At 32.3% G+C, this 22987-nt stretch overlaps 3 protein-coding genes across 5 annotated transcripts in view; 1 reads left to right on the top strand and 2 right to left on the bottom strand.

The window, feature by feature from the left end:
• Positions 1–1854: 1854 nt before the first annotated feature.
• LOC143202177 (uncharacterized) overlaps positions 1855–22987 on the top strand; it is a 262136-nt gene continuing 241003 nt past the window's right edge. The window contains exon 1 of the mRNA XM_076413474.1: positions 1855–3115. The gene's annotated coding sequence lies outside the window, so the exon portion shown is untranslated. The remainder of the gene's footprint in view (positions 3116–22987) is intronic.
• On the bottom strand, positions 2832–7856 carry LOC143202181 (uncharacterized). Of its 3 annotated transcripts, none has more exons than XM_076413478.1 (2): positions 7792–7856; positions 2832–3098 (listed from the first exon to the last, which is right to left on the bottom strand). In XM_076413478.1, the coding sequence occupies exons 1-2, from the start codon at positions 7840–7842 to the stop codon at positions 2832–2834; spliced, it is 318 nt and encodes a 105-aa protein (XP_076269593.1). In that variant the 5' UTR covers positions 7843–7856. The 3 variants fall into 3 exon arrangements, 1 of the variants encoding a protein (XP_076269593.1); XR_013007094.1 differs by lacking the exon at positions 7792–7856 and adding an exon at positions 3733–3873 and having other exon boundaries at positions 2960–3098; XR_013007093.1 differs by lacking the exon at positions 7792–7856 and adding an exon at positions 4568–4697 and having other exon boundaries at positions 2961–3098.
• Positions 14725–18008, bottom strand: LOC143202023 (uncharacterized). The gene is made up of 4 exons (XM_076413292.1): positions 17958–18008; positions 17796–17873; positions 17405–17741; positions 14725–15700 (listed from the first exon to the last, which is right to left on the bottom strand). Exons 1-4 carry the CDS (start codon positions 17988–17990, stop codon positions 14919–14921), a joined length of 1230 nt encoding a protein of 409 aa, XP_076269407.1. The 5' UTR covers positions 17991–18008; the 3' UTR covers positions 14725–14918.

Raw genomic sequence — 22987 nt, forward strand, 5'->3', positions numbered from 1 at the left:
TGTTCGGATATGTCCATTTAAGCTCCCGTTCTATATTTCTGTATTTTGTGGATTTAATCTAGACTAACTCTCATAACAAAGTCATAGTTTACAAGAGAAATTTATTAAGAACTGCATGATACAAGCAACTGCATCTGCAAACTGAGTAAATTATTAATGCTATTTTCACACAAAGCCTAAAACCGGACTTATAATTCTAATAACATATTAGTTAATAATAAATTTGAAAAACACTGACAAGGGCATGGATGAACTTTATAACACTGAATTTATAAGTAACAACGATCCACTAAGTTAGTCACTACTCAGTGCTGTTAAACAGTATGTACACTCCATATAAACCTTTGTTGGTAAAGAGGATAATCAAAGTGTATGAAACTAAATAGTGATGAATGAATTAGCTAAGGTACTGCTACATATATATTCTAATAAAACCCAATAATCAATACAAACATTTATTAAATTGGTTATACATAAAAATACAAGGTTGTAAACTAAATATATTTAACTGTTATAATATTTGAAACTATAAACTATTTTTGACATTTCAACGTTTATCAAATATACTGTAAATAAGCATTTAGCCTTTATAATAATTTAGATCTAAACCTTGTCCATATAGTGCAGAAAATTGTTTTATTGCTTTTCAAAATGTTCTTCATTGAACCAATCTTCGCAGTACTCCGTCGACACTGACTGAGGTAGGAAAAATTAGAAAATAGTTATTTTTGAATCTGTTGTTTATTTATCTGACTGCAATAATATGCAGTCCGTATGCAGTAGTGGTTCCTGAACAAAGTCCTGAGAACTATTGTGAAGATATTGGAGGAGTAATGGAGATTTTCAGATATTGTTACTCAGGAAATCATAAGACTTGCAGGGCAATATGAAGACAGACTCTATTTTTATGTCATTATCAAAGTAATATAACTCTTGGATAACACCATAGCACTGTTCTTATGTAGTGTAGTGTAGTGAGGTGCAGTTAATAGAAAACTAGCAGAGTTGATACATAAACATTATTATTACATAACGCCTAGTGACAATGTAGTAAATAAAAATAATGTTCTATTGTTGTGTAGTACAGTAGTTGTTTTTTTGAAATTTATGGGTTTGATGAGGGAAAATATGTTTCATCTTGTGTAAACAGGGTCTATTTTTACGATCTTTTTTTTATCCTAATTAATACAAAATGAACTTTGTTGTTGTTGTGTGTTATTATCCACCGATATCTCTTAAAAAGAAAGGGGGATTTATACAATAAAATAATACATTGAACTATTAAGTTCCAAACGGTCGTTAGTCTTTATGATATGAACACCTTTCTTTGACTGGGAGCGTGGCGTCTCCTGTAATCCAGCTGCTTGGAGGTCGGGTTCGGTGGATGGTTTGAGGTCGGGAGTCCTAGTGCAGGGCGTTTCGCGTCGACCGGGTGTCCACACTAAGCATGGCGTCAATATGGACACCCTGAGGGAGCTCGGGGTGGCCAGGTTGGCCAAGGAGGGGCGAACCGGGCCAGAGGGGAAACCCAGCAGCCAAAAGTCCCCGCGTCGTGCAGTAGTGGGATCGCGCCTGGGAGCGGAAACCCTGTGTTAGCCCGATTAATACAGCTAAACCCGGACCTTTTTTTCTTAACTTTTTCAATTCCATTTTTTATTTAATTGATATTTCTCAAGTTACCATTATTTCAAACAGCAGCATTATATTTTAATTTTTTTTAATGAAGCAAAAACTACGTCTAGGCACCGCTATAACCGAGCATTAAAGTTTAATGGCTCTACGGATAGATGACGCCACAAGTCAAAATTATTCTTGACAATTATATTACATTCAAATATTAAATTATTACAATTTAAATTTACTTTTAGATTGTTTTTTTTAGTTGTGTTCAATAATTTTCGGTTCGAATTCAAAGGTCGTGTTGTGTCGAAAGGAAAATAAGGTCGTGTGACATATGGTAATGTATAATTCTATAATTCTGGTAATATATAATTAACAGACATGCCTTAAAATGTGACTTTACTTTGTTATTGATATAGTTAATCATTTTTTAAAATTCTATAGAGTAGTTTCCATGAAAATAAATCTCCAAAAAATATTGGTATTAATCAGAACTATACTGTAAAACCTACATGTCATAAACAACAATATATTAAAACGAAATTAGTTGGGTATCTATAGGCAACTCTAAAATCATCAATGTATGATACTGACAGTTTGTGGTAAGTGTAATAACCTTAATATGCCCATGTTTTTTCAGTCTTACGTAGTTCTTAATCAATTATCGCATAAAATATAACAATTTAATTTTTCCCGTGCATCGAAATAGGTTTACAAAATTATAATCTGGAGAGTCTGTCTCATCAATAAAATAACAATGTTTTTTTTGTTTGAATTTTCTTCGATAATACGGACAGATGTCTACGACAGCTGTTAATAGCCACTATAACACTACAATAGGAAATCCTCTATGAAAGTGAAAAGCGAAGATGATGCACATCTCAGATTCCCATACTGTTGTTTTAGAGAGTTTTTGAATTAGAATTTGTTTATTTACGCGTGTTTTATTAAATGATTACTATGCATATGAGTGGTGAAATATAAATATTTCATTGAATTATTTTCTTTCAAATGATTACATAGGCGAAAACTGATCAGTTGTAAAGGAAGGTAACTTTATATGTTGTATTACTTAAAATAACTTAAATTCGTGTCTGTGGCAGTATAATTCAAACAAATTCATTTGTAATTGTATATATATAAATGTAAGTTAAGGCAGAAAAACAAAATAATTTTAGGACAGTAAATTATTTTTTAAAAAAATATGCCTTTCATTTCCGTAAATGCATTTTCCAATTAATTTTCCAATAACTTGATGAAATATAACTTACTGTATAGTCTACTGATTCTGATTGTGCTTTTATAAGTGGTGGTGTTGAAGCTACTGGCAAAGGATAAACTGGTCTCAAGTAGATGGGATTTGGTATTACTGGCAAACCTGATATTCCAGGAGAATGCTCAAGACCATACGATGCAAATCCTGTCGCCGATATAACGTCAGCTTCAGCAATAATTATTGGGAGAAAAATAATCATTAACTGCAAATAAAAATAAAGTAAGTAAAACAGATTATTGATTGTTTCCAATAAATTTTAAATAACACATTTAATTAAAATAGACAAAAAAACTACTACGGGTTAATATTTATTGCGTTTTTACTACAATTACCAATTAATAAGAGAGACGTAGTGACCTTGACCAGAAAGAAATTCATTCAATACTTGTAGTAGAAGTCCAGCGTACAGGCGCTTAAATCATTTATTGTTTAAAATTATTAATCGATTATACATTATGTTTTTATTGACCGCCCAATCGAAACTCGACCACTATTTATTAAGTTAATTATGTTTCTTTCTTAGCACAGTATAGGCAGTAATTTAAAATCATGTTTTGACAATATTTTCAATATTAAGTTAAGAAATATATATGATATATAATATTAATCAATGTAATAATGTAATATATGTTATAACATATTAAAATATCGAAAATAGGTACATTTATCACAGTTTAAAAAGTAAAAAGAATATTCATAAAAGGGAATTTAATCATTAAATGAATTATAGGCTTTTCAAAACATAGATCTATAACATTCTAAGAATAAAATGTCATATAGTTACATATTTTATGGCATTAACACCTTAAGATTTCTCAACGGTGTAATATATTTACCAAATTACTGTGAATCATTCTTTTTTTTAATTCATTCTACGTGTTCCATCTATACAAATGGCGTAGTAATTTTATTTTTTTCTCCATATATTCATTAGTTCATTCATGCAATCATAAAATTTTTAAGTTTTAGTCCTTATTTCGCATCTAAAACATACATTGAAAAATAATAAATATACCAGGTTTACTTGATAATAGAATAATTTCTTTACCTACATTTTTAAGGGAAATTGAATTGCTCTTTATTTATTTGTTCCATTCTTCGGTCTATAAAATGTTAACTGTCATATTTTATTATTATATTTTTTCCTCTCAGTAAAACAATTTATTTCAAGCTGTTTATATAATATTCTGGAATCTTGCCCTTGCAGGTAGCTTATATTTAATTTGATTGATGTGACTTTCGTTATTCTACGGCTACGTCTTGTGTGCAATATGGGAACTAACAACTCAGCAACAAAAGAGGAATTAAAATTTTCTGAAACTTTTTTATAACAGTTAATATTCTTTTGTTGGTGAGTATTTATTACCTGCAATATTTGGTTGGTTCTTTGATATTATATGAATATAGTAATGACATCTGAAATGAATTAGAATTTAATACCAATAAAATTTAAAGAAAAATCTTAATAACTTTAAACTAGTACATTGATAAACTATGTCTATGATATACTATGATATCAATTACTATACGATTATACACAAGAATAGTTTTTCTTATCTGCTCTGTGTTCACAATACATCAAATTAATTAAAATTATTAAAATCACAATGAACAGGCGATTTTTGCTATTCTTGAACTTTCTTAATATATATTAGAATGTAATTTACTTACCATAACTTTTTAATATCTCCAACAACATAGTTGTAACCAAAAGTAATACAAAATCTTAAACAAAACTGCTTAAGATTGAACAAAACCGTTCAATAATGTTTTGTTTCACTTAGTTTCCGTTTTAACTTCGTTTCAAAGAAAAACGTAGGAATTTCTATTCCAATTTAAAATTATTCTGCCGGTATTTTGCGGTACAACGCTGCCAGATTTTATAGAAACACAGAAAATTGCGCGCCCATTGTCGATTTGCGTACAACAGAAATGGCGTTTCCGTTTCAACCATATCAACTTTATTAGTTTTACATAATTATTGAATTAAAGATGTTTCATGCCACTGTCTTATTCTACCGATTTAGTACCAGTTCGAATGAAGACACCGTTTTCTAGATATTAAATATTGGCAATTATTTCAATGACTGCTAAAAGTTTCTCCCATAAGATATAGATTAAAATTTTCAGAATCTAACTTATAAGAGCTTTCTGAAAAAAAAACATGTAGCAACTTCTACGAAAAGTTACTTTTTCTATTTTGGTTCTCAGGAGATATTAGCTGCTATTTTGACATTAAGTTTAGTTCCAACTATAGAATTATCATATGAATAGACCTCGAAATATCTCTCACATATTAACCATTTTATTTTTTCATCCATAGAAAAGGATGAAGCTAATTCGGAAACATATCTAAACAAGAAGAGAGAATATTATGGAGGATTGTGTAATATAGAAGTTCTCATTTGGATGAAAAATGTTCAGTGAAAATTAAAGAAATTCTATATGATACATAACAGGTCAATTAAAAAGTCCCCGGCCTGACACATATATGTAGCTACTAGAATTAAATCCATATATTTTTTAGTTAGCACTAACCCTTTAAAGATGCGGGTATAAATTTGACAGCTGACAACTCGGATCATTAGTTGGTGTATTATAATATTTTGAGTGAAGCAACTTTTGTTGTTGTGAAAAAAATGGATAAAATAATTTCGCGTGTTGATAAAATATTGCTTTTCGAAAGAAAAAAAATACAGTTGAAGAACAACTTGGCTTGATCCCGAGTTTCCGTACACTGCCCCAGGAAAATCACCCATCAAAGATTGGTATTCTAAGTTTAGACGTGGTGAAATGGAAACTGAAAACGGTGAACGCAGTGGACGCCCAAAAGAGGTTGTTACCGACGAAAGCATTAAAGAAATTCACAAAATGAATTTGAACTACCGTAAATTGAAACTGAATGAAATAGCGGACACTCTAAAGACATCAACTGAACGTGTACATCATATCATTCACGAATATTTGGGTATGAGAAAGCTCTGTGAAAAGTGGGTGCCGCACGAGCTTACTTTTGACCAAAAACAACGACGAGTTGATGATTGGTAGCAGTGTTTGAAGATGATCAAGCGTAATAAACCGGAGTTTTTACATCGATATGTGATAAAGGATGAAACATGGCTCCATCATATCACTCCAAAGTCCAATCGACAGTCATCCGAGTGGACTGCACGCGATAAACCCGCTCCAAAGGGTGGGAAAACGCAACAGTCGGCTGGCAAGGTTATGGCGTCTGTATTTTCGGATGCGTATAGAATAATTTTCACTGACTACCTTGAAAAAGGAAGGGCTATCAACAGCGACTATTACAGAGCGTTATTGAACCGTTTGAAAGACGAAAACGGCTGCATTTGAAGAAAAAGAAAGTGCTGCTTCACCAAGACAATGCACCGTGTCAAAAATCCACGAATTAGGCTTCGATTTGCTTCCTTATCCACCGTATTCTCCAGATCTGGCCCCCAGCATTGTTCTCAGATCTCCAAAGAATGTTCGCTTGGAAGAAATTTTCGTCGAATGAAGAGGTGATCGACGAATCTGAGGCCTATTTTGAAGCAAAGGACAAATCGTACTACAAAAATGATATCGAAAAGTTCGTTATAATCAGTGCATCACCCTCGAAGGGAATTATGTTGAATAAAAAAATAATTTTACCAAAAAAATGTGTTTTACTATGGTAGGACTGTGACTTTTCAATTGATCTGTTAAATTATAAGTTAAAACCATCATTCAACCATTCCATTCTCTATAAAGATCATGAAAAACTATCCAAATTAAATTATTTAATCAGTTATTGTAAATAAACAAGACAGGTAAGAAAAAATCAAGAAAAAGTCAATTTCATATATTCAAATTTCCGAAACATTCTTTTGCTATTGCTATATATAACATATAGAAACTTATATTTAAAACTATTTTTGTCCTCTTTTGGATGTTATTTATTGTATTAAATCATAAATATATATTGAAAATCATTTTAGGTCAATTTATAAAAATAGTATATTACCAAATAGGTCTGATTAAAAATAAGTTATATCATAACATTCTACCTTGCTAAACATTATGAAATAAATAACTACCACGGACTTAACGGTACCACTATTAAACTTCAAATGACTCCAAATAATCTCATGGAGCCATTTATAGTCTATGTTAATATCCATGAACTCTACCAAGCCCAGATGATGGGAAAAATGCAGTTTCATGTATGAAGAAGATAAAAATCGATTGCAGTACTTGAAAGTTGGTAAAACGGTGGACAAGGACGTCGTATTGAAGCGTGATGTGGGCAATTTAGGTGGGTCTGGAAGACCCAGTTTTATCAATGTATATACGGGGAGCAATAACATTTTAAAGTGTGTACTTACGTACGTTTTTCTTGTGTCAAAGACAAACTGAACTAAAACTCAGAGTTAATGGGACAACATTGTAATATTTCAACGTCACAAATATCCACGACAGGTTATTAAAAAAACTTTGAATAGACTATACTTACTTAACGTACTTTCTATGTAATATTATTTTTATTATATATACATAACAAATATGATGCCGTCTTCATTATATGGATGCATGTTAAATACAAATATAACATCGATTTAGATATAATAAAATCAACCCTCCAGAAGTAGAAGAATTTTCTCTATTTAATAGACACATTATATTGAAATATAAATTTAATATACTTTTCCTGAAATTGAAACTGTAACTGAAAAAAAAAACAAAATTATTACGGGCTCATATAGATTATAATGCTTTGTTTATAAGGTTTAACGTCAAATGCTATCGACAGTGTTATTTACCCCGACATTACATTATGGACACTTTAGGTACAATTAAAGTTACTTAAAATAGTGAATATTTACATTAGAATAGTCTTATTACTATGAATTAATTACCAATGTGCACACTATAACAGCTGGTTTGCGTCTTCCAAGATTTAACCGCATTTGTCACACCATCGATCCTATACTAGTATCTAATAACGCAGAATTACTAAAATAATGTATAAATAAAACTCGTACGCGTACAATCCAAAACAACTACGTAACGCCCAGATTTTGAGTCAATTTCAAATATCAATTTTTCTCTCAAATCCGTGTTTTTTTTTTGCAGAGTAACTTTTATTCAGGGCAAAGTGAATATGTAGAATTGCCATAAAGTTGTTGTTCAAAAATAATAATCTAGCCTATTGAGAATTTTTTAAAAACATGCATAAGATAAATCGTTAGATATGCTAATTTAAAACAGTAAAATATATAATTAAATAACAAAAACCGACTTATATTTAGTTCCGTTCGATACGTCAATCGCCAGATGATTCCGAATTATTTCGTCAGTGCCAACAAAATTGCAGACATCTGTTCTTTTATGGTCTCGTTTAATCTTCTTTATCGATATAGAAATCGAAATCTCGTGCTGAAAAATACTCACGAATTTACAATTAGCTCCACGGCAGATTTCGTATTCGAAATTGCCGGATATTTTATTAGGATAATAGCTATAATGTCTGTCTTCTATGGACGCCCTGTACATTAATCGAGTCCACAAGTGCCAAATCGCATACTTATTAGAAACTGTCTGGTCGAAATGGATTTTATCGATATCAAACTGGCGTCTTTATATTTGAATAATTTAGTATCTAGTCTATGTAGCATCTGGAAATGTTTAGATAGTATTGTGGTTTCAATCTGCGATTGAAAAATAGAAAGGCCTAAAATTATAGGTGAGGTTCATCATGAATTCCTTCTGCCAGGCCTTATTAAACAAGGATGTTGCAACCTTTACACGGCAATGACTCAATGCGAATATTTCATCAAAGTCCAACTCCTATTTATGATAGAGGTTTAAGGAATTTCTGACTTGTTTACTCACTATTAAACTATAAGTTAATTCAATAAGATTACTAATGTAATTCATCAATTCATATACCAGTGGCATTTTTTTGGCAAAATTAGTTTTTTTTATTCAACATAAATCCCTTCAAGGGTGATACATTGATTATAGCGACCCTCCAACTTTTCGATACAATTTTTGTAGTACGATTTGTCCTTTGCTTCAAAATGACCTCAGTTTCCGCGATCACCTCTTCATTTGACGAAAATTTCTTCCCTGCGAGCATTCTTTTGAGATCTGAGAACAGGAAAGAGCTGGGGCCAGATCTGGAGAATACGGTGGATGAGGAAGCAATTCTAAGCACAATTCATGGATTTTGGCCATAGTTTTCACTGACTTGTGACACGGAGCATTGTCTTGGTGAAGCAGCGCATTCTTTTTCTTCAAATGCTGCCGTTTTTCGGCGATTTCGTCCTTCAAACGGTCCAATCATGCTATGTGATAGTCGCTGTCGATGGTCCTTCTTTTTCAAGGTAGTCGATGAAAATTATTCCATGCACATCCCAAAATACAGATGCCATAACCTTGCCAGTCGACTGTTGAGTTTTCCCACGCTTTGGAGCGGGTTCATCGTGAGCAGACCACTCGGATGATCGTCGATTCGACTTCGGAGTGAAATGATGGAGCAATGTTTCATCCATTGTCACATATCGACGCAAAACTCGATCTTATTACCCTTGATAATCTTCAAACACTGCTCTGAATCATCCACTCGTCGTTGTTTTTGGTCAAAAGTAAACTTACGCGGCACTCACTTTGCACAGAGCTTTCTCTTACCCAAATATTCGCGAATGATATGATATACATGTTCAGTCAATATCTTTAGAGTGTCTGTTATTTCATTCAGTTTCAATTTACGGTCATTCAAAATCATTTTGTTGATTTTTCAAATGTTTTCATCGGTAACAACCTCTTTTGGGCGCCCACTGCGTTCACTGTCTTCGGTGTTCATTTCACAACGTCTAAAGCATACCAATCCTTGATGGTTAATTTTTGCTGGGGTTGTGTCCGGAAACTCGGCATCAAGCAAAGTTTTTGCTTCAACTGTATTTTTTCCCTTCAAAAAGCAATATTTTATCAACACGCGAAATTCCTTTTTATAAATTTTTTTCACAATAACAAAGTTACATCACTCAAAATGCAATAATTCACAAACTAATGAACTGACAGCTGTTAAATTTTATACACGCATCTTTTGAGAGGGCTAACTAAAAAACATATGGATTTAATTCTAGTATCGCCATCTGTATCAGGTCGGAGAGTTTTCAATTGACCTGTTACATATGCTTAGGTCCTGTTACTTACAAATTTCTGCTACCGTTTATAATCTTATCTGCTGCTACAAGGATTTATCAGACTGGTTATGGATTAGCAGGTGCCTATGGTTATGCTTGCTAATTTGTTTTATGTATTTGTGTAAATGTGATGAAATTAAAATCGTTTATTTTTTATTGGTAATAGAGGATATTAAAAAATTATAACGAAGCTGAGACGACAAATTGTCTTTATAAATATATATTTGTTAATATAGTATCAGTATTTGTTAATATACCATATGTTCATGATACAAAATTCATTGGAAAACGCAACTAGAATTGTAATATGAATAAAGATAACATATTCTAATTGTGACAACATCAACAAATGGCAAAGATGATTTTCAAAGCTCACATAATGACAGATAATGTAAAATGAAGCTAGCCATTTGACATTGTTTGGTAGGGTATATTAACGTTGCAACATATAACTGTTAGTGTCATTATTAATAGTAGTTATAAAACAAAAGATGTGTAAACATATACATTTGTTAAAAACATGTATACATGGCTAAATAAATGGCTGATGATACTATTGCTGATGCTGTTTAGTTTTTTCATCACATCTTGATTAGTAAATTAATTTTTGTTAGTATTATTATGTTGTACTTGAATCAATAATACTAGCAGGACGAGAGCTGGATCAGTACGTATTTCCTAAATTAAGATGCAAGAAGACTACCAAACTTTAAACCAAACGTAACATTTTCCTGTTTTCAAGATTCATGTATCTTGATTCGTTTCAATCTTCTGATATTCTACTCGCTGTCCAGTAGCTGCACTGCTTCCATTGTGCTGTCATTTACTAATTTTATTTCATATTTTATGGCGACATCTTGAATAACTTCGCAGAACCATTTGAGTTCGAGGTCGTCATGTAGTTTGATGTTTTAGTAAATCCAAATATTTGCACCTCATAAATTCAAAGAGCCTTTATAATTAATTGATAACGCTATCTCTTTGATTTTGCGTCATATATAATCTAAATCACTAGTACAATTACTTGATTTTGAAGTTGAATTGGTCTGCTCTTGTGATGTACGACAGTGACAAAGATTTGGATGAGTTGCTCGAAGATAATCTATGTTATATAACCCAAGAGTTATCTAAATAATTGAATTATTAATATTAAGCAACCAAAATTCTTGAATGAGATGAAAAAGAAGGAAAATGGGCTTTTATATGCTTTAAACAGGTTTCAGTTCTAAATTTGACGAAAGAAACAACATTTATTTGATATGTTGTCAATTTGTCCAAATTAACCATGTCTTGACTCTAATCTCATTTGTGCTCTTATTTGATTTTTTCTGAATAGCAAAAAATAACCGATTATAATATTTTAATTTCATACGCTGAATAATCATTATTTAATAGTGTAAAATTAGTTTCTTTGTAACATCTTTATAACTAACATAACGTTTTACAGCTGATGCCGTAAAATAATGAAATGATAGTGAAAGTTGTCCGTACAGTAGGACCCAACCCACCAAGTAACATACTCGCACAATGGAATACTTTTCGGTCTCATAAATTATCATCATTTCTTTTATTAAAAACGGGATATCGTTTACAAAATCTAGATCTAGTTTAATAAATTGATACTAATAATTATAACGTTAATTGTCTACCATAAATATGATTTGGAAATATATATCTGTTAATAATAAAACCAAAAGTATCAGTTGGATGTCTAATTTAGCTTTCGATAATGAAACAAGCATTATTGCAACAATAATTCATTATATTCTGGATAGATACTTGATGGTGCTTATATAAAGTTAGAAAATAATAAATCTCCATAGAAATATAGTATAATTTAACTTATATGAAAGACCACCGATACAAAATGTTAATACTGTATATCAAGAGTGTAAATAAAAACTTATTATTATTTCGAATATTTTACATATTCCTGCAAGTCATTCAACTCTATAACCTATCATATAATATTTACCACGTCAGATATTTGCAAAAAAATCATCAAAGAACAATATGTGCTAATTTTCAGCTCTTATATTGTAAGCATTTAATCATACCTATACACAGTTACGTACAATGGCTCACCTACATTTCCATGCATTATGTTACCATATTTATCTGTTATACCAGTTCGACTAGTATTGTTTATCATTAATTAGTAACCTACGTAAAATTAGGTTTCATAACAATCGAGATAATGTTACAGGAATAAGTTCATTCATTATTTCGTTAAAAATGTCGAGAGATGGGAGGTGAACCAAAAATAATATTCACTTGGCAAGGAAGACGTTTTGGTTTTTATAGCTATTGATAGATTTTATTAATTTACGACAATCAGGGTTATTTCATTAATAATTTCAAGCAGGTTGCTTCAGACAAATAAATAGTACCATTTTATCTTTAAAAAAAATTACCGGCGTTGAACTAATGCTCATAAATTATCTCGTGCAAGGAAATTAAAAAAAGCGTGTTCGAAGTGCGCCAAAACATTGTAGCTATTGATAGATTTTATTAATTTACGACAATCAGGGTTATTTCATAAAATAATTTCAAGCAGATTGCTTCAGACAAATAAAGAGTACCATTTTATCTTAAAAACAATTACTGGCGTTCAACTAATGCTCATAAATCTCGCTCAAAATATCTCGTGCCAATTGGTGCAAGGAAATTTAAGAAAAAACGTGTTCGAAGTGCGCCAAAATATGGATATGGGGGTGACGGATCATGGAATATAACAGGTGAGGCAAAAGACCCGCTATCATTTTGTGACGTTTAGCTCAGTTTCACTTTAACCATTGTGTTGTGTAGACGTTCAAATTTTATTGTGGATAAATATACACCACAAGAACGAGCAGAAATAGTGACAATATTTATTGAAAATAATCGTTCCATTATTGCCATTCGGCGAAAATTACGTCAAAAATATCCTAATCTTCCAATGCCTCATAAAACTACAATTTATCGTTTTCATGCGAATTTTCGACAGTACGGTATGACAGCAGACAGACGTCGTTCTGGAACGGACGTCTCGTAACGCTGAAAATGTGGTTCTGGTGCGCGATAGTGTTGCTAGATATCCAGAAACATCAATTCCGAGATGTGGTTCCCAGTTACATATTTCTGCACGCAGTTTAAGGCGAATTATAAAAACCGATTTGAAAATGTTCCTGTACAAAATTCAATTAGTCAAAAAATTGCTACCGAGGGATCCTAAGAGATCAACAAGTTGAATACAACGAAGCAATCCTAATGTTATCTGGTGTAATTGAAGATTTTTCGTCTAAACTAATAATGAGCGATGAAACCCATTTTCTTCTTAGTGACCACGTACATAAACCGAACAGTCGGTTTTGGAGAACACAGAATCCTCAATTAATTCATGAAGCATCATTGCCTCCACTAAAAACAACTGTATGGTGTGGTATTCATACTGGAAACATTGCCTGCAATCACTTGTTTTTCAGAAAACTTCAGAGAGGTTCAGAAGAAGAAGAAGCGAATTATTAAACATTAAATCAACTAGTAATCCAAAGCTGGCAAAACAAAGTTTATGAAGCACGATGACCATGAAATCAAATTGATTCTGCGAAGTTATCAAAAATATCGTTCTAAAACATGAAATAAGATTACTGAATCACGGGGCAATATACAATCACTACAACTACTGGCCACACAGAAAATCAGAAGATTGAATCATACCATATGAACTTATATAGTGTATAAGTGTTTAATCTTAAATTTAATTCTTAAATTTATTTTTATAAATTCGATTTCAATCATCTTCATGTATTTTTTCTTTATTAAACGGAAAGCATAGCCACCCCAGTTTTTTCGGATGAGAAAACTATGAGTACTTGAGATAATTATGTGATTTAATACTTAATCTTATATAAACTAGGCTAGATATGCTAGACAATAATGATTAAATATATTTAAAACAATGCTAACATAAGTAGGCAATAGTCCGGCTTGGTTGGCACAGTGGTAAAGGCAACAGGACCATCTAGTGGGGCGATTGTCGCGGGTTCGACTCCTGCTGGCGCATGGTCGTAAATGTATGTTTGTGTTTGTTTAATATTTGTCATTGTCCTAGACAAGATTGTAAAATTCGAAGGAAAATGATCTCAGTCACGCCAGTAACCAGGCTGGGTAAGACCGGATATCTTCCAAGTTGGTAACTCGCCAGTCGGTAGGCTTAATGGCGAGGGCCGTGGTTCAGAACCTACGTTAAATATTAGGTCCAGTCTAGATAAACACTCGTTAATAAAAAGGAGACTTTAAAATAAAAAAGAAATAAATAACGAAGAAAAAATAGGATAAATTAAATAGTTATAGTGCAATTGCTACGAAATTGTGATATTTGAAACAGTTTACCAATTGTATCAGACCATTTAATTACAGAATGTATATACATTATAACAGCAAAAGAATGTTTACTTTATGATATTAGCAGAAAAAAAAACAAGGAGAAAGCTAGTGAAATTATAGTAATTCGCTACAATATGTTCAACTGGTACCAATATACCGATGCTCTTCTGAAAGCTTGCGAGAGAATTGCTATTTTACAAGATTAATTAGATCAAAAGCAAAACCAATTTCTTAGAAAACACGGTCTATTTATTTACAATAACTAACATACTTGTAACTAACATAAAAGCACAATTTCAAATAATAAAATTAAAACAGCGATTTGTTTGTATAAAAACAAAATATTATTGCACGATTTTATCACCACAAATGATGAGAACTTTGTTCTCGCCACAATATATATTAAAACTAATTTAATAAAACGATTATAGGTAAAAATAAATATTAAAACTAGGCTATGTGTATGTTTACAGACTATATCTTATCCTGGTGGCGTATCTTGCCATTCCAATGTTGGGAACAGCTCTGTAAAATCGGGTTAAATCAAACTTGGGTTTCTCCCGTTTTGTTAAGACTTTCATGGGACGATTGTTGGGGTATCTTGGCATGATTTTCGGTGAGCCTCCATGGAAATTGTTGCGCTGAACATTCGTTGCGTAATGCCTCAAACCAGGAGTTGATTGAGGGTTCTTTTTCGACAGGAAAGTGTTTGAAATAGGTCCAGGAATGTAACCAGGTCTTGTTTTGGTATCTAGTGGCTTGAAACCAGTTTCTGTGGGACGGTGATAAGATTTTTCTTCGTTGGCGTAATAATCTGTTAAATATTTGTTGAGTTCGACTTGGGAGAGCTCTGGAGAAGGTTGCATGGGTTCCCTCGTCGTGTATCTATATTGTTCCGTTGGTCTGGGTTTGTGATTACGTAAATTATTATTATAATCAGTATATTCGACTTCAACAGGACTGACGGACTGGATATCGACGGGAATAATTTCTTCGTCATTATTTTTATTGAACAAATTGACATCAACTGGTAATCGTTTCACTTCTTCGTATTTATCCTTGAAAACAGGGCGTGGAGGTTTCTTGTACTTTGTCTTCGATTTATAAGACACCTTGCGAGATTCCTCGGGTTCTTGTTGGTCTTCCGCGTGATTATATGCGTAGTATTGGCGGAGAGCTTCTTCGTCTGCCTCTTCGTTACTGGTATTTTCACTTTCTCCTTCATTTTCACTTTCAGTTTCACTGTGTTCTGAAAAGAAGATTAGGTAAAATTATTCATCAGCATAAATATTATTATTTTGTACATATATTTGGATATATAATTAAGTCTTGAAGGTTTCTTTCATAAGTATTCCTTCTTTGTCTATAACTTTTTATCACTTTTCAGGCATCATATAGATTGCGAATTCCATAGCTTAATGAGTAATGTTTATAACCAGTTTTCATTAATTTTTATTAATTAATATTTTAAATATATATTTCTTTAGTTTCATTTTTTATGAAAGAATTGTAACTCAATACATTTGCCTTCGGTCATCTAGTAGCTAAAAGGTCAATTGAAAATTCCCCGGCATACCACAGTAAACACATTTTTTTGGCAAAATTAGTTTTTTTTTATTCAACATAATTCCTTTCAAAGTTGATAAACTAATTATAGCGACCCTCCAACTTTTCGATACCATTATTAGAGTACGATTTGTTTTTTGCTTCAAAACAGGCCTCAGTTTTAGTGATCACCTCTTCATTCGACGAAAATTTCTTCCCAGCGAGCATTATTTTGAGAACTGAGAACAGAAAATAGTCACTGGCCAGGTCGGGGCCAGATCTAGAGAATACGGCGGATGAGGAAGCACTTCGAAGTTCAATTCATGGATTATTGCAATCGTTTTCACTGACTTGTAACACGGTGCATTGTCTTGGTGAAGCAGCACTTTGATTTTCTTCAAATGCGGCAGTTTTTCAGCGATTTCGTCCTTCAAACGGTCCAATAACTATATGTAATAGTAACTGTTGATGGTCCTTCCTTTTTCAAGGTAGTCAGTGAACATTATTCGAATCATCAACTCGTCGTAATTTTTGGTCAAAAGTGAGCTTGCGCGGTACCCACTTTACACAGGGCTTTCTCATACCAAAATATTCGTGAATGATATGATGTACACGTTCAATTGATATCTCTAGAGTGTCTGATATTTCATTCTATTTCAATTTACGGCCATTCAAAATCATCTTGTGGAATTTTTAAATATTTTCGTCGGTAACAACCTGTTTTGGGCGTCCACTGCGTTCACCGTTTTCGGTGGTCATTTCACCACGCCTAAACTTAGCATAACAATCCTTGATGGTTGATTTTCCTGGGGCAGTATGCGGAAGCTCGGCAGCAAGCCATGTTTTTGCTTCAACTGGTTTTATTCCCTTCAAATAGCAATATTTTATCAGCACGCGAAATTTCTTTTTATCCATTTTTTTCACAATAACAAAAGTTGCTTCACTCAAAATGCTATAATTCACAAACTAATGATCCGACAGCTGTAAAAATTTATGCACGCATCTTTTGAGGGTTAGGGCTAACTTAAAAACATATTGATTTCATACATGTAAGTGTCACACCGGGGACTTTTCATTTGACCTGTTATTTCTCCATTCCACTACCACCTAATGAAGGTATCAGAAATTAGGTTTATTGTTCATTAGACTCATATGAAGAGGCATTTTGCAACCCAAATAACTAACTAAAAATGTAGGAAAAGGTCTTAAGTAAGGCTGGGTATTATTTTCACTAAAATAAATTGTGGTAATCTCTGAATAAAGTTTCAAAATCACAAGAAAACAATGAAAAGTTATTTGTAAAAACACTTAAAGTATTCTTTAAAAAAGTTAACAAGCATTTTACATGCTGGAGGTATCCCATTAGTAAAAATAAAAGTTTATATCGAAATATAACAATATATCATACCTTCAACTTCAGCATTTCTGTATTGATATTCATATTGCTGTGGTGTCTCGTCATAGTTGTGATTGGAGTGAATCTGCACATTGTTGTGACTGATAGCGTCATTGGTATCATGTTCATGATCACCTACAATGTGATGGAGAGGACCACTTTTCTTTATAATGGCATTGAAACCATTTTTCTCGTCTGCCGTGTACTGCACTGTGCGTATAGTACCATCCGCTTCAACCAACGAGTACTGTCCCTTTATAGTATCACCTTCTTTCTTCTCCCATTGTTGTTTGACATCACCCGTATGAGGATCTTTAACACCATAACTAAAACTATAGTCCTTCGGTTTCTAGAAGACGAATTAAGTTAATATAATGTTAAGTTAATATTTTTAACTACTTACGTCGTATTCAGGCGCATACTGATGAACGCTGACGGCCCAGCATTGCACTAAAATCGATATTAATAAGACCGATGTTATCTAAAAATCATACAAAAAATAAGAATATTTTTTTAATAAATCACAAAACAGTAATGAACTTGACACTGGTTCTTCGTAACTAACCTGAAGACCACTCATCGTCGAAAGCAGAACCATTAACTACTTTCACAAACTGAGAAAAGTTGATCTTAACCTTTATTTATAATCTCAAGTGCATCCCTACCCAGATAAATAAACGAAACATATCAAATATGCACAAATTAACATCAGATAATAGGTGATAAAATAATCACATTATTATTATAAGATATATTAATTATTAATAACATTTTCAGTATAATTTAACAATAAATCTACAGATTATTATTTGTAAACGAATATAAACATATATGAAGAGTGAATTTTATATACTTATTTATTACTTCAACTGCATAATTATTTAACATGATCGTTTACATAATATAAAGCAATTTTATTAATTGTTGAATTCAATAAGAATTTTACCGAAGTCAAATTTATAATTATGATGTTTTAAAGGTTTTTTCTTACAGTATGAATCATGTTCAAAAAAAGGATGCAGAAAATATTCTATTAGAATAAACAAATGTATTTAGGCCATTGACGAAAGTGTTATGATTCTAATGTTTCTGACTTTAGTTAAATAATTATCTATATGAAATCCGTATTTCAAAAAGAATCTTGGTACTTCCAACATAATGTGTCCCATTCTTCTTGTATCAAAACGCCCGTCAGTTGCTTCAACGGTGGAAATCTACTCCTTACTGTCAGCTCTGTGTCCTTCAGGAAATATGTTTTATGCTCCTCAAGCTATATGGTAGTATATAGTGTTAACAGTAATGTTAGTGTTAATAGTAATGTATTAACATATAATTTGAGAATTATTTTGCGAGGATTTAGCATATAAAGCGCTGAGAAATCCATTTCGCTGCATTTTATTGGTTAATTTAAATTAATGTATAACAAAGCGTATAATACTCTGAAAAATAAATGCAAGAGGACATAGCACGTAAACTGAGCTTTATCGCTTTATTTACACAGAAGCAGTGTTGCCAACATGCTACAAGATTCAGTACATTAGCAGTATGCAGAATATACAATACTGGGCCCAGTACACTGCCTTGTAAAGCTCTTGAATATATAGGTAGTAGTTCAGTGTTTAGTGTTCATCATCTTATTTTAGAGTACTGTCTGTAAGAAAACAATTCAATAGTTAAAAAAGTACGAATGAGGAAGAAGCCGTCTTTGTTTAATCTTCAACACTGTTTGTCATATTTTATCAAAGGCTTGACGTGTATCCAACAATAATGCCGAATAATATTAATTAACATTGAGGTATGTGTTTTATTTACTAGCTTATGTGTACTTATAGTATAGTTGTACTTTAATATAGTTGTGTTTGTATAGTACGATACCCAAGTTAATGGTCTGGAATAATATTTCCTTTTCCAATTATTGTATTAAGCCTCTGGATGTAAAATGTCTTAAAAACTTTTCACATTACAAGTAATAGTTAATATTAAAAATGAACATAAAAGGTTTTGTTACAAATTTCAGGACAAAGAATATGTAATTGCCGTTAAAGCTGTTCGTTATTAGAACATTGTGTACATAACTCATCACTGTAATTTCATTTATGTAATAGAAGGTAAAATCACATTACAGAATGGTACTACGGTACAGAAGATAAACGAAATTAGAAAAGCTATCCGTTATTTATTTTTTTACAAGTCATAAAAATTTTTCGTGGTACTCAAAGAAATGTCGTAACCGTACACGCCATCTGTTATCCGCTTACCATTCGCTGCGTTGACGGCTGATGCTTTCCCATCAGGATTTTCGAAAATGTCATATTTGGTTAACTTTCATTTTTTTGTTTTGGTCAATACATTTCTTGGAACTAAAGTTGAATTTTTATCAATCATATTTTATATTGACATGAATATTATTCAATAATGATTGATTAATCTTGTGATTTAGAAACGTAATTAAAAAATAAAACACTAAAACTCTATTATATAGTACTCGCTATAACGAAAAACGAATAATTAAAATTGGAAAACATCCTAATAACTTTATCATCGTAAATTCGAAAACAAAGGCCGATTTCTTTAAGGAAATGAAATAATTTAGGTCGATTTTGAGGTAAGAAAATAGTTTCCAGTGAATCAGGTCTTCTCCATCTCTTGCTACTGTTGTTCTTACTGCAATTAGTTCAAGTATGGGAGACTAACACAAAATCGAGGGAATTAGGCAATAACGAGGGAATGGAGGCTTCTTAAATCAATCTCTGAGCAAGGATTTTTTGAGGAGTAAATATAATTTGCAGAGTAAGTAAGCTCCCAGCTCCAACAAAGTCTCTCGTCCAATCTAAGCAAGTTTACGGATTCCAGGACTGATATAGTTTCATATCGCAGAAACAACTCATATAATACCAAGTAAACTAGAAAGTATCAAATAAACTATAACAGACGTAATTGAAAAAGCCTATGAAGGTAAAAAAGTATGTTTAGCTATATTCTTAGATGTAGCACAAGCCTTCGATATCTGAGAACAGGAAATAGTCGTTGGCGGCCAGATCTGGAGAATACGGTGGATAAGGAAGCAATTCGAAGCCCAATTCATGGATTTTTACCATCGTTTCCACTGACTTGTGACACAGTGCATTGTCTTGGTGAAGCAGCACTTTCTTTTTCTTCAAATGCGGCCCTATTTCGGTGATTTCGTCTTTCAAACGGTCCAGTAACACTATGTAATAGTCGCTGTTGATGGTCCTTCCTTTTTCAAGGTAGTCAATGAAAATTATTCCATGCGCATCCCAAAATACAGACGCCATACCCTTGCCAGCCGACTGTTGCGTTTTCCCACGCTTTGGAGCGGGTTCATCGTGTGAAATTCACTCGGATGACCGTCGATTGGACTTGTGAAATGAAATGATGGAACCATGTTTCATCCATTGCCACATCTCGATGCAAAAACTCGGGTTTATTACGCTTGATAATCTTCAAATTCTGCTCCGAACCCACTTTGCGCACAGCTTGCTCATACCGAAATATTCGTGAATGATATGATATACACGTTCAGTTGATATCTGTAGAGGTCATTCAAAATTATTTTGTGAATTTTTTAAACGTTTTCGTCGGTAACAACCTCTCTTGGGCATCCACTGCGTTCACCGTCTTCGGTGCTTATTTCACTACGTCTAAACTTAGCATACCAATCCTTGATGGTTGATTTTCCTGGGGCAGTGTCCGGAAACATGCCATCAAGCCAAGTTTTCGCTTCAACTGTATTTTTCCCTTCAAAAAGCAATATCTTAACAACTCGTTAAATTCCTTTTTATACATTTTTTCACAATAAGAAAAGTTGCTTCACTCAAAATGCACAAACTAATGATCCGACAGCTGTCAAATTTATACACGCATCTTTTGAGGATTAGGACTAACTAACAAAAGAAATGGATTTAATTCTAGTAGCGCTATCTATGTGTCAGACAGGGAACTTTTGAATTGGCCTGTTGAAATCTTACATTATAGCCAGAATGTTTAGAGTCAAACAAGGACTACGCTACATCAATTTTTTTACTTCCACTGTTAATGCAAAACTTAGCTGGAAGGGACATGTAAAAAAGACATGGACTAATAAATTATATGAAAGAAAATCACATTTATAATTAATAATATATAATAAATTAATACAATACTTAATAATATTATTAATACACAATAAATTAATTTTATACAGGTAAGAATTTAACCTACATGGACATACGGAATTCAATGATGGGGGTGTATGAGACTCAGACTCTATCACATCATAGATATGACCGATGGGTCCTCCTAGATATATACCTAGATTTAAGTTATCATATTGATGTTAGTTAGCAACGACTAGTAACAATGTAATAAATAAATATTTAAAAATTCCTAGCTGCGCGAACATTTTTAAACGTTAAATTCTGCATAATTTGACAAAAACTCAAAAAGTGTTATTAGAGCAAGAACGAACGCTGAATTCCGAATGGTATATAACCATTTGTTGACGTGAAGAAGTGTCTCGTGAAGTACAGTAAAAAAAGCAGCAACGAAGGATCATTCTTCATTATTATAACAACCTATTTATGTTTATTTAAGTTTCAGTAAAAAGAGTGATTCATCGGTCATCCTCCGTACAGGGCTGATTTGGCACCAAATGACTTGTTTTTATTCCCGCGTATCAAGATTTTTGTGACGAATCTGAAGAATGGAAGGAATAGAAGCTAAAAACCAGGGGTACCTCAATTACACAGGAGAAAATATGTTACTGTCTTATGATAATTATAAACTATGATATATAATATATATATATATATATATATATATATATATATATATATATATATATATATATGCTCAAAATATAAACAACACTCGCAGTAGTTAAAGTCAGTGAAATGTGAGATACCATGTGTTAATGGACTCGCTAGTTCTATTTTTTATTAGTATTTGTAGAACTAATAATTCTAGGCCAGTATAGAAAATATTTTTTACCTTGTTTAGTCATTGATAGAAACATTTTCGCACTTCTATAGGATGATAGTAAGTGAAAATTATGCCCATATCAGTACACTTTTCTTTCCATCAATATCAAACCTATCAATCCTAAAACAAACCTGCCGGGAACTTTCATTCAATTGTTTTTAACTTTCTCAGCATCATCGTAATTGCGGCGTCTTATACGATGGCACGTACCATTCATATTAATGTCGACTAACTCAGAGATTTTCTATTAAATCCCAACAAATTATACAACGGAGTACGTATAGGATTACGGTTTTCTGAAATCTCTAGCTAAAAGGCCGAATACACTGAGTAAATTTCCTCTTAGTAATTTATAGCAGTTAAATATCGTAGAATACCATACAATTTGGAGCAATGCATTCAAACTTACGTCAGTAACATTACATATTAACTTAAATAATATTATACTGTCCATCTGTTGATAATATCTTGAACTTAGATATACTTATTGTAATCAACCAATTCAATTTTCTACCATAGATGGCGCCTAGAATTGTATAAAATTACTTAAAGATATCTGCATTTTATATTTTTACGTGTTTGTTCAGTTGCCTACTGTATTATCCTTTCTTCAGT

The sequence above is a fragment of the Rhynchophorus ferrugineus genome, unplaced genomic scaffold (genome assembly GCF_030347505.1).
Source record: "Rhynchophorus ferrugineus isolate W39M unplaced genomic scaffold, kcgeb_rfMv2 rfM9, whole genome shotgun sequence".
Classification (NCBI taxonomy): Eukaryota; Metazoa; Arthropoda; class Insecta; order Coleoptera; family Curculionidae; genus Rhynchophorus; species Rhynchophorus ferrugineus.